This window comes from Phalacrocorax aristotelis, chromosome 6 (assembly GCF_949628215.1).
Source record: "Phalacrocorax aristotelis chromosome 6, bGulAri2.1, whole genome shotgun sequence".
Classification (NCBI taxonomy): Eukaryota; Metazoa; Chordata; class Aves; order Suliformes; family Phalacrocoracidae; genus Phalacrocorax; species Phalacrocorax aristotelis.
The window spans coordinates 13607019-13621443 of NC_134281.1; the positions used below are offsets into that span (position 1 = coordinate 13607019).

At 48.9% G+C, this 14425-nt stretch overlaps 2 protein-coding genes across 12 annotated transcripts in view; one reads left to right on the top strand and one right to left on the bottom strand.

Moving 5' to 3' along the window:
* The window catches only part of ABTB1 (ankyrin repeat and BTB domain containing 1), a 28460-nt gene extending 24691 nt beyond the window's left edge, over nt 1-3769 (top strand). For 2 of the 3 annotated variants that reach the window (XM_075096018.1, XM_075096017.1), the window contains one exon: nt 207-3769. In XM_075096018.1, coding sequence (XP_074952119.1) covers nt 207-413 — 207 coding nt within the window. In that variant the 3' untranslated portion in view covers nt 414-3769. The remainder of the gene's footprint in view (nt 1-206) is intronic. The other variant, XR_012661035.1, reaches the window with a different exon arrangement.
* A 6297-nt stretch (nt 3770-10066) lies between these two features.
* Nucleotides 10067-14425, bottom strand: part of MGLL (monoglyceride lipase) — a 110363-nt gene continuing 106004 nt past the window's right edge. For all 9 annotated transcript variants that reach the window (XM_075096024.1, XM_075096023.1, XM_075096029.1 and 6 more), the window contains one exon: nt 10067-13859. In XM_075096024.1, coding sequence (XP_074952125.1) covers nt 13734-13859 — 126 coding nt within the window. In that variant the 3' untranslated portion in view covers nt 10067-13733. The remainder of the gene's footprint in view (nt 13860-14425) is intronic.

Below are 14425 nucleotides of genomic sequence, written 5' to 3' on the forward strand. Positions count from 1 at the left end.
TATTGCTGGAGTATTACTGCCTGCTTATGATGAGTGGCAGGATCTCCAAGTGGTGTCAGTAGGAGACACAGGAAGATTTGGGCGTCCATGTACCCTTTTTCTTCTGTGGGATCCCTCAACAGGGGCTGAACACATTATCCCGCCCCTGTACATCCCTTTACCTGTCATCTTGTTTTCCTAATGGTTTTCTTTTCCATCCTGTCCAGCTGGTGGAGTTGGAGGAGTTTGTGGCCGCTGTGAAGGAGAATGCAGAGGCTGTGGAGGAACGGCAGGAGACTGACTCCATTCCTCTGGTTGATGACATCCGCTTCCACATCACCAGCAATGTGCAGACTTACAGTGCCATCGAGGAAGCCAACCAGAAACTTGAAGCTCTGGAAAACCTCCTGGCCAGTATAGGGCTTGAGTGCTGATGTGTGCAACCCCTGCCTGTCCTATGCAGCCTGCGTAGCCCCCAGTGGGTTGGCTTGGAGTACAAGAACATCTGCGTGTCTGAATGTCTCTTCCCCTCCTTTGTCTTCCTTCCCATCTACTTTCAGGCATGGTTTCTTTTTAATTTATTTGTGTCTGGACATTTGCATATCTGGTTTGTGTTTGGTTTTATTTTGGTTTTTGTTTCTCCTTTTAGAAGTAGCTTCCAAAGCTCAGCCCAAATCAGTAGCTGCTGCTTTGTACAATACAATGTGGTTAGGAGGCTGCAAGCTGTTGGGGGTGGTAAGGGAGGTGTTCTGGGGGACTTGCTGCTGCCTGGTGTTAGGACCCATCCTATTCTGTTGCCCAACAACACACCTCTGAAACTGGTTCATGCCAGGATATTTGTTGAATTGCCACCAGCAGAGGAGGAAAATTGGGTTAAACTCTCCAAATAAGTATGTATTGGAAAGGAGGTGGCCGTTCCTTCACTGTCAGCATTCTAAGATTGGCAGAGGTGGGCAGTGCTTCCCTAACAGGGACACAGGAATACTTGGCTATGTGGAAGGCACTGTCTTCACCTGCTATTCTAGTTCTTCAGTAAAGAAACCCAGTGATTTCCAGGTCTTCCCTAGCTTTTCATTGCTTTGAAGTGCTCAGAATTTAAAAGCTTTGCTTTCTGAGCAAACGTCTTTGGGAATACAGTAGAGACCAGGGTCCTTCTGTTCTTAGAAAGCAGTAGCTTTCAATGCATAAAAAAGGGAGAGCATCCTTTTTCTTCCTAATAGGGGAAGGAAACCTTATTCAAAACTACTTTTCCCTTTCTTTTTGTCCATTGTGGTAGAGTGAAACTGATTTGCTTAGTGGGTTAGGGAAGAGGGGTCACTGGAAATCTTTTTTAAAAGGAAAAGGGACCTTTTGGGTCTCTTGCAGGGCAGCTGTCCCACTAGTCGACTTTCTGGCTTTGCTCAGCCTTGAGCCCTGTAGCTTTATTGTTCTCGAGGAAATTCAGTGTTTGTACTAATGAATGTGTTTGAATATGTGTTCTGCAGTAGGTCATGTTATCTTGTGTTTTCTCCCTAGACTCCTAATGAGGGTGGTGATGTTCTTTCTCCTTGGCAGCAATTAGCAGGCAATACCCCTGCATAAAGCTTGCCTTGCCAAATAAGCTGCCCTCAGAGCTGTATATCTCCAGAATGGCAGGTTGTGAGAGTCTTGGGTTGCCAAGGCACAGGCCAGGCACTCTTTGCTGTGCTGTGAGTTGGGAGGGAGGTGTTGTGTGAAGCACACAGAAAATCTTGCACAGGCAGTGGGCTTCAGTGACGCACATTGTCATTTTGGTCACTTTATGAGGCAGGAGCTTGAAATAAACCATGTCAGGTGTGCTTTTAGTGTTTGGGGTGGGAACTGGCCACGGATCCCCCACAGCTTCAGGGTGTTGTTTTCTCTAATGGTAGTGGTGCTTCACATGGATAAGGAAAGGGTTTGGACATCCAGCATTTGGCAGGGACTTGCTTCAGGTGTAGATGTATTGGGAGGATGGGTTTCTTTTCTTTGCTCATCTCACCAGGTAAGAGATTGATGCTCCCACACCATGTGAGAATGGCAGCCTCGCTGCCCTGCTCGGAGCAGCTGCCTGTATCTGGCATGCATTGAAGCTGTTTGCATGTACATGGGCAGGCTTTGGCCACCACTTGCACTGGGCAGGCTGGGTTTGGTTGCAGTGAGGAAGGAGCACTGGGGTTTGGCCATCATACTCAAGAGAAGCTGGACTTTGGTAAAATCACATGTCAGGATTGAGTTGCACTAAGAGAAGCTGGGGAGAGAGCTGGTGGGGCAGGAATGAGGTGCATTGACTTAACTAGACCCCAGATGCTTTTGTACTTTGCCACCTGTGTTTAACTGGTTTCTCTTGCAGAACAGTCTCTTTGGGGCTTGGGACTGTGGCTGCAGGGCTATTCAAGCAGGACATTCTTCAATTCTTCTGTTTCAAAATGCTTGTGAGAAAGTGCAAGGAGTTCTTGTGGTTTGTTTTCTGGAGCTATATTAGGGTGAGGGAAGAGGATGTGTCCCTGCAGGGGTGTGTTGCTGTATGGAAGCAGGGAATAGCAGTAGTGTGCTTCTGTTTGGGGTGGTGACATGGAGGGGAGTGGTGTGTTTGTTGTGTGATTTGTGGAACGTACCTCCATGTCCATCTCTAAGCTTGGTGTGGCTTTGACAGGACCACCAAAGACCCCAGCACAACTTGAACAGATAAAGGCATCTCAGTGGACGTGAGGAGGGGAAGAGCTATTAGGAAAGCTTTAATATGAAGTCCCATATATTTTGGAGAAAGACAGGTGGAAGCAGAACTGCCTGTTCTCTTGCTCAGTAGAGTGTCAGGCTCATGAAAGCCTGCTACAGAAACAACTGACAGCTTGACCCAGCTGGTTCAGTTCCCCTGCATTTCGCTTCCCTGTATAGCTGAAGGTGATACTGAACATGTAAGCAGTATGTTTCGTTTATCACATCCCCTCTGTTCCTCCTGCATAAATTCCGTATTTGACATCTTAGTAGTCGGCTTTCCACAGCAGTGGTTGTGACAGCCCTGCACCAGGCTTGCACAGAGCCACCAGAGACCAGAACATGGACTTTGCCTTCTGTTTGCACTGAAAGAGATGCAGAAACAGGATTACTGAGGAATGTGCTAATGCTTTTCTCTGCAGATGCCTCAGCTGCTAAAGCAAAATGGACACTGGTGGGCAAAGCGGGAGGAAGGCAGAGGAGGAGCAGTGGTGCTGGGAAGCATTTTCCATATGCCTGCTCTGGAATAATTCCATTCCTGCATCCTTAAGCGTGGAGCAAGCGAGACTGCAGTTGTACACGTGGGAGGAAAGGGCAGCATGGCCTTTTGATCTGCCTCCCCAGTAGCGCAGCTCCACACGGGCTGCCAAGCAAATGCCTCATCTGTCTGTGTGCACTTAGTGGTCACATCTGTGAGATCTGCCAGATTGTCTAATTACTCGGGGTCCTTTAGCCCCCCTCCCATCCCTTCTGGTGAAATAGGGCTATCAAAAAGCATGCATAAGCAGATGGTCAGCATGCAGGCAAGCTCTCTAATAAAGATGAGCCAGGTCCAAACTTAGATTTGAATTCACTTTATTCTTGCTGCAAATAATTTTATCACAAAATAAAAACCTTTTGATTTTTTCTTCTGTTGCCAGTGTCCTTATTGTGTTCTGTTGCCTCTGTCCTTTTTATTTACTACTAGCCACTTGTTGAATTAAGAAGATTGTAAAATTTATCAGAGCAACAGTAATATATTTAAGAAAAAATGTGTAAGCATGTGTGCAGCAATAAAATAGTATATTTCACTATATCTGTTCCTCCTGTGGCCTCTTTGTTACCAACGGACATCAGCGTGGCTTTATTTCTGAAAGGACTTGGTGGGCTTCTTCAGCTTATTCTCCCACATCTGGGCCAAGGACTGGCTCTGCACTGCCTGGCTTCCAAGCAGTGAGGAAAGTGTGACTCTGCTCTCCTCCCTTGGTGACCCATTTGTACAGTCCTGCCAGAACAGGGGCATAAAGCACCAACTTTATTTTAGTAGCTCCTTTCTCCAAGGATTATCCTGTTTCATTAGCAGCACTGTGGCACAGGCTCGGTCACTATGGTGGTGGTGTGTCAGAGAGGTGATACTTCTCTCAGAAAGCTGCTCTGGGCAGCCCCTGACAGGTAAGTTGTCCTTCCCTCTCTTCTTGTTGCCCTGTGCCTCTGTCATTGCTGACTGTCCTTTAAATCCACGGATGGAGATTTTTCAGCCTCTGTGCTTAACTATGGCTTGTTCAGTGTACTTACAGGCCCTCTGAAGCATGTGTTTTCTCCAAAACCTCAAGTCTGCTGAAGTGCCTGGGCAGTCCTTCCTCTCTCTTTGAGGATACGGGTGCTTATTTTCTCTTTTGTCTTGTGTGTCTCAGTAGCAAGAACTGAGCTGTCTGCAGCCCCTGTTGACTTCACAGCGTGACTGGCATTAAGGGAAAGAGGATCCAAGCCTGTCCACGTGGCTCCATGTAGGAGCGTGTTTTGGAAGGGATACTAATAGCATCTGAATGAGTAATGTTTTTGAAGGGAGAGACTGGGTTTGGAAAAGTTCAAGCACTAATCGGGCTTTTGGGATTTGATAAACGGTGCTTACAAGGAGTATCACTGTGCCTTGAGAGCCTGGAGTTAACACTGAGCCTCTTTAAGAAGCTTGAGCTGTTCGCGTTGGTGGTCGTGGCCAAACTGGAGATAGCACCTTCCCATGTAGCGGCTCACAGGCGGGGTGTGTTGACAGACTTGTCTGTTCAGGGTGATGCTGAGTTTTCCTCTCTCTTGCTGTGGGCAGCCTGGCGAAGCCTGCCCTAGCCTGGGGAGAGGGATTGCATCTGTCTGTGCTCAGCTCCCAGGGATGAATGAACCTAGCTAGGGCTGGTGATGGGAAACAAAGGCTTGGCTGGGTTCTCTGCTCGCAGGGGGTGGGTGTGCCTGCAGAGCAGGTTTTTTTTTTACCTTCTAAGCTAAAAACAGGTTTGACATAACACATTTATTAATATAAGAGATGCCACACTGGCAAACCATTTGTTAGAGCTGGGGCCTATTTTGAATGAAGGTGCTGTCTGTGCTGCCTGCCTTGAAAAAGTACTGAGGGAGAAGGGCAGAGAACTCCTTTTCTAGACTTGCAAATGGTTTACAGAGTTTTAGGCTGGAAATTGGATGTGGGTTATTGGCAATAACCGAGGCAAGGGCTGCAGAGAGGCAGAGTATTAACTGGGGAACAGCAGCCACATTTGGGTGCAGCTACGGACATGCAGACCCTTAAGGCCAAAGCCAAGCTACAAGCTTCAAGCTACGTGCAGTCAGCATCTGGGGAAGGGGGCAGGCATGCACACACCTTTCACTTTTCCTAGTTGTGGTTAACTTCGTACGCCTACAAGTGTGGGACAAGGTTTGAAGGGCACTTCAGGAGACTAAAGAAAGCCTTGGAAGAGGATCAGTACCCATGCAAAGAGCTAGCTGTGGTCCCAAGGGTCTGGCTGATTGGTTCCCAAAATAAGCTCTGAGAAATAAGTGTTAGAGCTTTTGTCTCCCTCCTCCTGTTACTGTCACAGCAAGCTTGAGGGGAAAGGGAGCAGGACTGGAAAGTGCGATCTGCTCCCTCCTGACTGCAGCTCTCTGCCAGTCGGTCTGCTTTGCGCCCTGCTCTGTTAGCTGGTACGGCAAAGCACGAGGCCGTTGCTTTGGCACGGTGTTAGGGAAGAGGGAGGTGGGGGGAGTGCTATGGTGTGGCCAAATGCATTGGTTCATGGGCTCAGGGTAGGGTGGGGTTGGTCTTTTTAAAGAAATCCAGAATAACTTGATGTAGCTTTCCCATGGAGGAAACAGAGGTCCCATGAGGAAAATGGTCTGTGTTGCACTGGGATGTCGTTAAAACCCCAGTAAGATAAAATGCCTCCCTCTTTATTATTTTATCATACCACTTCTTTGCAAGCCAGGGTCATCCCAGTACCATTTGTACAAGGCTGCGGCAGTGATGAACTGTGCGAGTGAGGCTGTGCAGAGACCTGCTCTGGAGGGAAGGCAAGTAAATGTGTTAGTTACTGCTCCTTGAGATATGCTTTAGGAGATGAATGCTGATCTTTCATATCAAGGCTAAGATGACATTATATCTCTCCCTTCTGCTCAGAAGGTTTTATTCTAACACATTCTTGGCACAGCATAGCAGAACCACCAATATTTCTATGAATTTTATTAAGCTTGCTTCCATAATGGGAGCCAGCAATCTGCTCTCCAGAACTCCTTCCACCCCCCTCCTCAGATCTAAAACTGAACTTTTATCCAGGAGTTTTAAAAGAATTTTGTTGGCGGCAAGTTTAATCTCTCTCCCTTTCCCAAAGGCTGTCACTGAGAAGCTGAAAATGCTTCAGGCGAATTGTCCAGAAAGCTTTTTTCTGCCATGCTGCTTCTCTGGTCTGAGTGCCTGTTGGGCACAGCATCTTCAAAGTCATTCAAGGCGCTGGCTCTGGCCACGCTGCTCCTGGGTGAATGCTCCTTCGCTTACTGGGGCCAGGGGAGATGGTATTTCTTGTTTCCTGATTTTATGTGACCTTTTCCAATCATGCATGCAATTAAACAAAAGTCTTCCAGGTCTGAAAGCACACGAGAGGAAAGCCTTTCTCCTGCTCTGCCAACTGTGGTAACAGAGCAGATCAGTCTGGTGTGTGAAGTTCAGTGTTTGCTGGGCATCCAGGACTGGCCAGTCATGCAAGTGCCCCCAGGCTGGGTTTTGGTGCAGAGCAGCTGCAGTGTGGGATGTACTTATGCTCGCATGGGAAGAGAGGGCTCGGTCTTAAAAGTGCATGGGGTGAGCCCTGGAAGCTCAGTGGTGTCGGGGCTTTTGATATGGATAACATAAGGGCTGCCCTGTGCTGAGGGCAGGCAGTTTGTTGCCATTGCTGCAGCATGAAGCTGACTCTGCTGTCCAGTGTGAGGGGAAAAGCTGGTTTTTTTTCTCTGGTTGGGGAACAAGAGTTGTGTGTTTTGGGCATGTGGATCCCTCCTGCTCCAGGATTCACTCTGCTGGCCTGAGGAGAGCTTTGCTGGTGTTGCCATTGCATCATTTTTCATCTAAGTGAAGGCACAACTGATATGAAGGCTGCTGACCTAGGGAAGGCTGGAAAGCCCTGCCTTTTTTTTGGGCTCTGGCTTATGGCATGGTTTATCATGGTCTGGCAGGGGCTTGCTTGCCTTTGGTCATGGACCCTTCCTAAACTGACGCAGGGAAGGTACCCCCCATCCTTTGCACCTGAGCTGCCGTTGCTTCACCTTTGCTGTTCTCATTGCTGCATGTTTTCTTACAAGACAAGCACTTTCTATGCTGGACATCTTGCCCTCCCCTCGGCTGCCTCCCAGGCCAAACAGCTTTCTTTGCCAAGTTTCCCCTGTTTAGACATCAAGGCGTATCATGTGATCTAAAACTTTTGATTGATCTCTTAGGATTTGATTTTCATCTGAATTCCTGGAATGCTCCTGGACTCTGAAGCACTTCCTCCAGAGGGAAGGGAAATTGATCCCATGTCCCTCCTTTCCAAGGAGCAGTGGCCACAGGAAGGACAGCTGTTTAGCTTGCTCCTGTTGGGACACGCGGGCTCTGCAGTGTTTGCTCATGGATGTGGCTGTTTGGTTTAATAAAGCAATTGTTAGGAGAGCAGCCGGAAGATGAGTGGTAGCTCCACATCGGATGAGAAAGAGAACATCTCAGACTGATAAGCTGGGAGAGCATTGCCCTGTTTCTGTGTGCCAAGGGGACGACTTGTGCTCATTATGTGGAGAGGAGAGCAAACAGTGGCCCCAAAAAAACCACTTTTGAGAGCCTGCAGTGAGCAGGGGCAGCAGCAGCAAGAGTGAGGCTGCCAGCACAGTGTGCAGTAGTGGTGGTCTCTGATGGTATGGTGGTACCTGCATGGTGCCGTTGGCTCCATCCTGTCCCTGTGATGGAGGTCTTTCTGAGGCTGGGCAGGGATGGCAGCAGCTGGAGAGGTGCAAGTCCCTGCTCACCACCAGCAGCAGCTTTGGAGCGAATTACACCTCCGCTTCTCTCTCCTTCTCCAATGGTTTATAAATCCCATGCTTAACCATTTGCCAGTAGAAAATGTGACCGAAGTGCTGCAGGTTTATATGCTGAGCAGACCTTTTGAATTAAAATCCCCCACCACTCACTGATGCTGCAGCATTTGGCTCTTCAATGCCTGAGCCTGGCCCAAGTGATGGGCTGTGTCGTCCCAGACATCTGACAGAGGCACGGTCCCTGCAGCAACATGACCTAGTGTGACACCTCTCATCCCATGCCCTGCTACCAGGGCAGGCTGCCCAGCCCTGCCAGGGTGGCTGGAAAGGAGTCCTTAGGAGCTCTCTCCCGCACACACCATGCCACTGCTCTGGCTTCTGCTTTACTATCAGCTGATCTGCACCTTCACCAACCCTGAGAGAAACTGCCAGCTCTGGATAACATAAGACCGAGCACAGGCTGGGGGAAGAGAAATGGGCAAAAAGCTTCAGGGCTCCTGCAGACACACAGGATCAGTCTAGAAGCACATGTTAAAAATATAAAGGCCACCTACAGCCGTGACAGCTTGCCGGGCACTGGGAGGTGATGCCAGGAAAAACTGTATTGCCAAAAGCACCTTCACCCTGGCACTGCTCCCAGCCTCACACCCTCCCTCATGGGCTTGGTCCGTCTCCCAGTACCATGGCGTGCACCCTCTGGCAGCCCTCAGAGCTGCAAGCAGCTTAATGAGCCACGAAAATACCAAGCAAAAGGGCTGGGGACCTGCCGGTATGAAAACAAGTCTTGTTACTAATAGTGTTCCCTACTGCCACAGTGTGCCCACTGGCTCGGCAAAAAGCCCCGGCTCTGCTCTCTGTACTGATGTGCATCAAAGTCAATGGCCAGAGTTTCTGACCTGGCGAGCTGGGTGTGATCAGAAATAGAGCCCACGTGGGGCTGCAGAAAGAGAATATTTTTCTCTTGATTTAGCGAGTAGAGGCGTGAGGAGGATGAAATCAGTTGCCAGAGGTTGCAGGTCGGGTCTGGTGCTGCTACTGACCCCAGCCGGAGGCCAGGGACTTGGAGGCACTGTCCTGTCTGTCTCCTGCTGCGGCAGCAGCAGCTGGCACTTGGGCTGCAAGTGAGTGGCTGGGGAGCCCTTGCAAATGCAGCAGCTTATCCTGAAATCTGCAGGGGAGGGAGGCAAGAGGGGACCCTGCGCTTGGCTGTGCCCCAGCCCCACTCTCTGGGCAGGACAGGCATTTCCACAGCACGGGGCACCCTGATGGCACCAACCCTGGGTTTGGACGAACCAATGGCTCTTACAGCACTTGGGCTTTGCCTGGGAGCTGAGAGAGCAGCAAACCCTGCTCCCCAGCCCCCTCTGGAGCCACAGCTGGGGGCAAAAGGTAGGATTTAAGTGGCTGCTGCTCCTGGCCACGGTGCAGATGCTTCCTGTTTGAATTAGGTATGGTTCAGGACCAACATAATATTTTAATGGGCTTGTAAAAGCATGGGAACCAGGTCTTGAAGCAGGCTGAGCTTGCCTGTTAGTCCAGGCTCCTCCACCAGCTCCAGACTGCTGTTTTGTCTGGGGTGGGGAAGCACCTGGGCCAGGGGATTTTTTTTTTTTTTAAAAAGTTAGAACCTCAGCTACAATTTAAAAAAAAGAAAGCTTTGACTCTGAGGAAGGTAGTGCTGGTTTTCCTTGAGACTACCCAGACAGCCAGCCTTGTTAGGTCAAAGTTAGCTGTAAAGACATCTTACACCTGCAGTGCGCCAAACTAATCTTTTTATTGTGCTGCTCTACGCTATAGCGAATAGTGGCGTGAGGCCACGGATTTCAGGCTTTTCAGAAAGCTGACCCTGAAGCAGAAAGTGAACCTCAGGCCTCCATGAGACTGGGCTGCCCCCAGACCCCGGGTCTGCAGTGCCTGGGGAGCAGGTGCTGGCCATGCTGGCAATTCGGCAGTGCCGGGGGCTGCAGCCCCCTGCTCCACAAGCTGAATGGCTGTTTAATATCTCTCTGCCTTTCCCTTCTCACCCTCCGGCTGGATGGCAGTCACCCATGATGCCCTCAAACACACTCTGTTCAGAAAACATAACTTTATTATTAGTTGCAATATACATTGTATTCCTTTAAGAATCCTAAATTTGTATATAGTTTTTCCCACTGAAAATACATGTGTATGTATATATGTTTTTATATATATATATATAAATGCATTTTATTGAACTGGAACACAACGGAACAAGAGAGACAAGCTCAGAAATAACTCGGAAAAGTAAGTGTGATCTCAATGGGTTTGTGCTGGCAGTGTGCTGAGTAGTATAAAAAGAACAGGCTAAATAGAAAATATGATGGGTTAGGCAGTGGGAAATGGTCTCTCAGTGCTACAGGTGGTGATATATACAGTAGTTATACATTGCTATTGCTCAGTCATGAGTGCCACCTATTCTCAAAGGCAGACCGGTCTCTGGTGTGGCTCTGCACAGCAACGTTCATAAGGCCGGCTGTGCTCCCTGCAAATGGTACCTGCCATTTGAAAATAGAGTTTAATTACATTTCCCTTGGCAGCAGCTCTGCTCGTTACTAATCTGGTCAGCAAAGGAAGAACTCCTCCGGGGCATGGTGAAACCTAACTGGGTCAATATAAAGTAGCTTACAGGCAGGGTAAGGGATCAGCAACAGCAGTGAGGAGTGAAATGCTCAGGCTGAGCTGCAGCTGGTGCAAATCAGCCTGGGTCTGTTGAGATGCCGATTTGCTCCTGGCTCCTTCCCTTTGCACTCATTTCCCCACCTGCAAATGGGCTGCTCCCTCTCCGCTCAGCAGCCCAGCAGCCTGCCTAGAGGTGCGCGTGCTGGGGTAGGCAGCCTTTGGGGCTTTTTTTGGGTAGGTTTCCTTGTGTTAATTTCCTCAGAAGATAATTCTTCAGTAAATTGGCTGAGGGCGGCAGTAACCCCTGCTGTGCCAGGGGCTTATTTGGCTTTTTTGTTTGTTGTTCTTTCAACTTTTTGTTTATTAACCTGATTTTCAAGCACAGCTTCCCCAGGCCACATGCCATTGCTGAGCTTAGCTCAACGGAGGGACAAGCCTTCCCCAGATCAACGTAATTGGTTTCCTTTTATTTCTGCTGAGCTGCAGATGTTTCTTGGCTGAAAGGACATATTTTATCAAAGGCACTGACCACGGACCTTCCTCTGCCTGAAGCCAGATTGGAGGGAGCAGGCGAGCTCTGACCTTCATGCTGGAGGGTCACTTCCCCACCCCGCAAAGTGCTTGTCAGTTTGGGAAGGGATGTAAAGAATGTAGACATTGATTTGCTCCTCCTGACTTCCTCAGGAGAAGTGCTTTCAAAAGTCCCATCCTTAAATCATCATCTTGCTACTACCCCCGCAATGTCAGTCACCACTGGATCACGCCTACTTGATTCCCCTTCCTGCTGAAGAAGCAGGTGAGGTTTATCACTGCTGTAGCATGTCTCTTCTTGCTCTCTTTCCCCAGCAGCATCTGGCAAGGAGGGATCTTGCTCAGGGGAAAAAAGTTGCAACAAGCCAGGCTGCTGGAAGATGCAGAGCAGGCAACCTGTGCATCGCCTCCTTCCCACAGCAAGTGTCATCAGAGGTTTAGCAGGGGAAGGTGGGAACAGCTGATTGCACTGGAATAATATTTGAATCAAAAGCTGGTGTTGCTGGTTCAACTACAGCTCATTCCTCTCTTTAGAGGCAGGAAAATACAGATGTGAAAGTGCCTTGACCAGCCTGTAGAAAACAGCTTTCCTGATTTGGGCCCCTTAGGGCAATTACAGGAACATAACCTGCATCCACACATTCTTCATCCATCCACGCTGCTGGGACTGAATAGGACCGAGCCCTGATTCTGACTGTTATTGCACAGAGGTCCCTTTCCTGAATCTTGCCAGAACTGGCTTCAAAGGAAGAAGAGGTGGGTGACCCCTGCAACTGTCGCAGGTGGGATCCAGCCCAGACATAGCAATGGTTCCCACTGCTGTCAGGGAAGGCAATATGGGCGCTGGTTCGTCACTGGGGGAGATGTCCCACTCCTTCATTGTGCAACATTTGCAGGCATTTTCTTGCAAAACTGGAGGGAGAGGTGCAGTTAAACCCCTTCGCTTCGGCTAGTGCCAAGAAGTGTAGTCATAATTAGGGCCATCACTCTGGACAAACTGACCCACACAGCCATGCTGTGATCACTATGCAGCTTTTGCTATATCAGTACAATGCCTCTGCTCCATAACTGGGTGTGAAGTCTTTTGTAGCCCTGCTGCTACCAGAGACCCAGGCAGCTGTAGGGTTTGGCTTGCCTGCACCACTGGGCCAGTCCACAAGCTCCTCCGTGGCAGCTTGTACACCAATGCCCCCGGGCACCACCAGTGCAGCAAGGCAGATGTTGGGTGATCGCACCCTGTACTCTGCTTCCATCTCCCCATGTTGCCTAAAGGGATGAGCTCAGCCCCTCTGCTCTGTGATCTGCCCCAGAGGTGGCTGTGCTGGTTAGGAGGAGATTGGGATGAGCTTGGACAGGATCTCTGTTCACTCTGTGGGTCTCCTGCTAAACCGGTGGACCATGAGGACACCCACTGCTAATCCCCACCCACCAGATGCTCTACGCTTCTCTCTAGCACTATTTTCAGGCTATTTTCCAACTGATGAAGGAAAACAACAGATTATGACTGTAAAGTTATGGTGAGAGGACTGGATCCCAGTAGGACAACATTATTCCTTGCCAAGAGAAGGAACAATTAACCCCTTCTTTAGACTCTCCTCCCATTTCTTTCCCAGATCCCAGCCACCTCTATATACATAATATATTATATTACTATATTAACTTATAACTTTGACTTTGCTTTTTCAGTTTCAGTAGCACAAGTGATTAATTCCAAAAGAGAAAAAAAAATGGAAGGAAAGAAAAAAAGCAGCTCATAGGAATATTTACAGAATAGTTCATCTTGCAGAGGAGAGATGGAGTTTGGCATTGTGAAAAGCATGGTTTTTGAACGTGCTAAGTGGGTTTGATTCCACATTCCTCCTCTGCCCTCTGGGATCCTGCACTGATGACAAAAATTAAAGAGCTGTTCAACACGCTTCCCCGAGGGCAAAGTCGCAGAGGATGTGCAGGGCGGTGGGGGAGGCTGTCTTTAAGCTCTCCCCTTGCCTGGCCTTATAAAGGCAGTATCCAAAGGGGCCTGACCTTGAAAACCAGCCTTTCACTTTCAGGGAGCTGTCAGCTCCATCTTTAGCCTCTTCTCATTACCCAGCACCTTCATTACTGCTCTCCTCTCAAGGACCAGGGCTTTTAAGGTACTGGATGGTGGGGACAGGGAAGGGACTATATGCACCTGGAATCAAAACCATGAAGTGGAAGATACTGACTTCTTTAACATACCAAAAATTATTGCAGTATAGATACACCTCTGTCACCCCAGCGAAAGCAGAGAAGGGGAAGTGATGGGGGAAGTTTGGTGGTGAGGGGCATTTCCGTAAAGTCACCCAACCTGGAAAGCTTCGACAGCTGCTCCTGCAGCTATCAATTCTTCCTCAGATTAGGGCAACGGCCATTTACATCAGCAAATTATGCCCCACCCTGTGCCTCTCCCCCCACCCTCCCTTACACTATGCATAATAAAACATCTCAAGAGTCCCTCCACATTAGATCTTTCTCATAGAGACTTCCATGACTTAAGAAAAGCATCTATTCCCAGAAAACCCCAGTAAGAGCTGCACAAACAATTGCTCTTAAGTATGGCTGGCTTCCCCAGCTGCTGAGACCTTCTGGCCAATCCATGTTAGTATTTCTGTGAAGACAGAGGTAGAGACCTCAGGCAGCTCTTTGTGAAGGGCATGATAGGCTTCCTCATATACCTGCAACCAGGGAGAGAGTGGAGATTAGCACAGAAAAGAAAATCTGCATGAACAAAGTAGCCTTCAGTCCCCTCTCATCAATACCCACAGGTCCAACATGTCCTGCCCACACCTTGTCTGTTTTTTTTCCCTAGATGTGGCAGGTTATGAAATCAAAGAGATGCCATTGGTGGTACTGGCCCTCTGCAAGCAGGAAGGCATTGGCATTGCAGCTTGACATCTGCACATCACCCGAGCACCCTGCTGCCCTTTAGGAAGATAATGCATGTCCCAACTCCATGGATTTCTGGCTTCCCATCCCACTAAGAAGGAAGAAATACTTATCATGCCCTTGGAGTTTAAAGGACAATGGGGGATGTTCCCATCATGCCTTGTGCAATTTTACTTCTTTTATACCCAAACTATCCAGTTATTTTTCCAATGACAAAAGCTTTCCCTTGGTCTCCTTGTCTCTCTTTCAGGCTCATTCATGTGCTAACAATTGGTTAATCAGCTGTGGCTCTCTTGAAATGAGCAGATGTGAAGTGGCTTTTGTTGTGTGGTGCTTTGGAAAGGGCCCCCTGTAC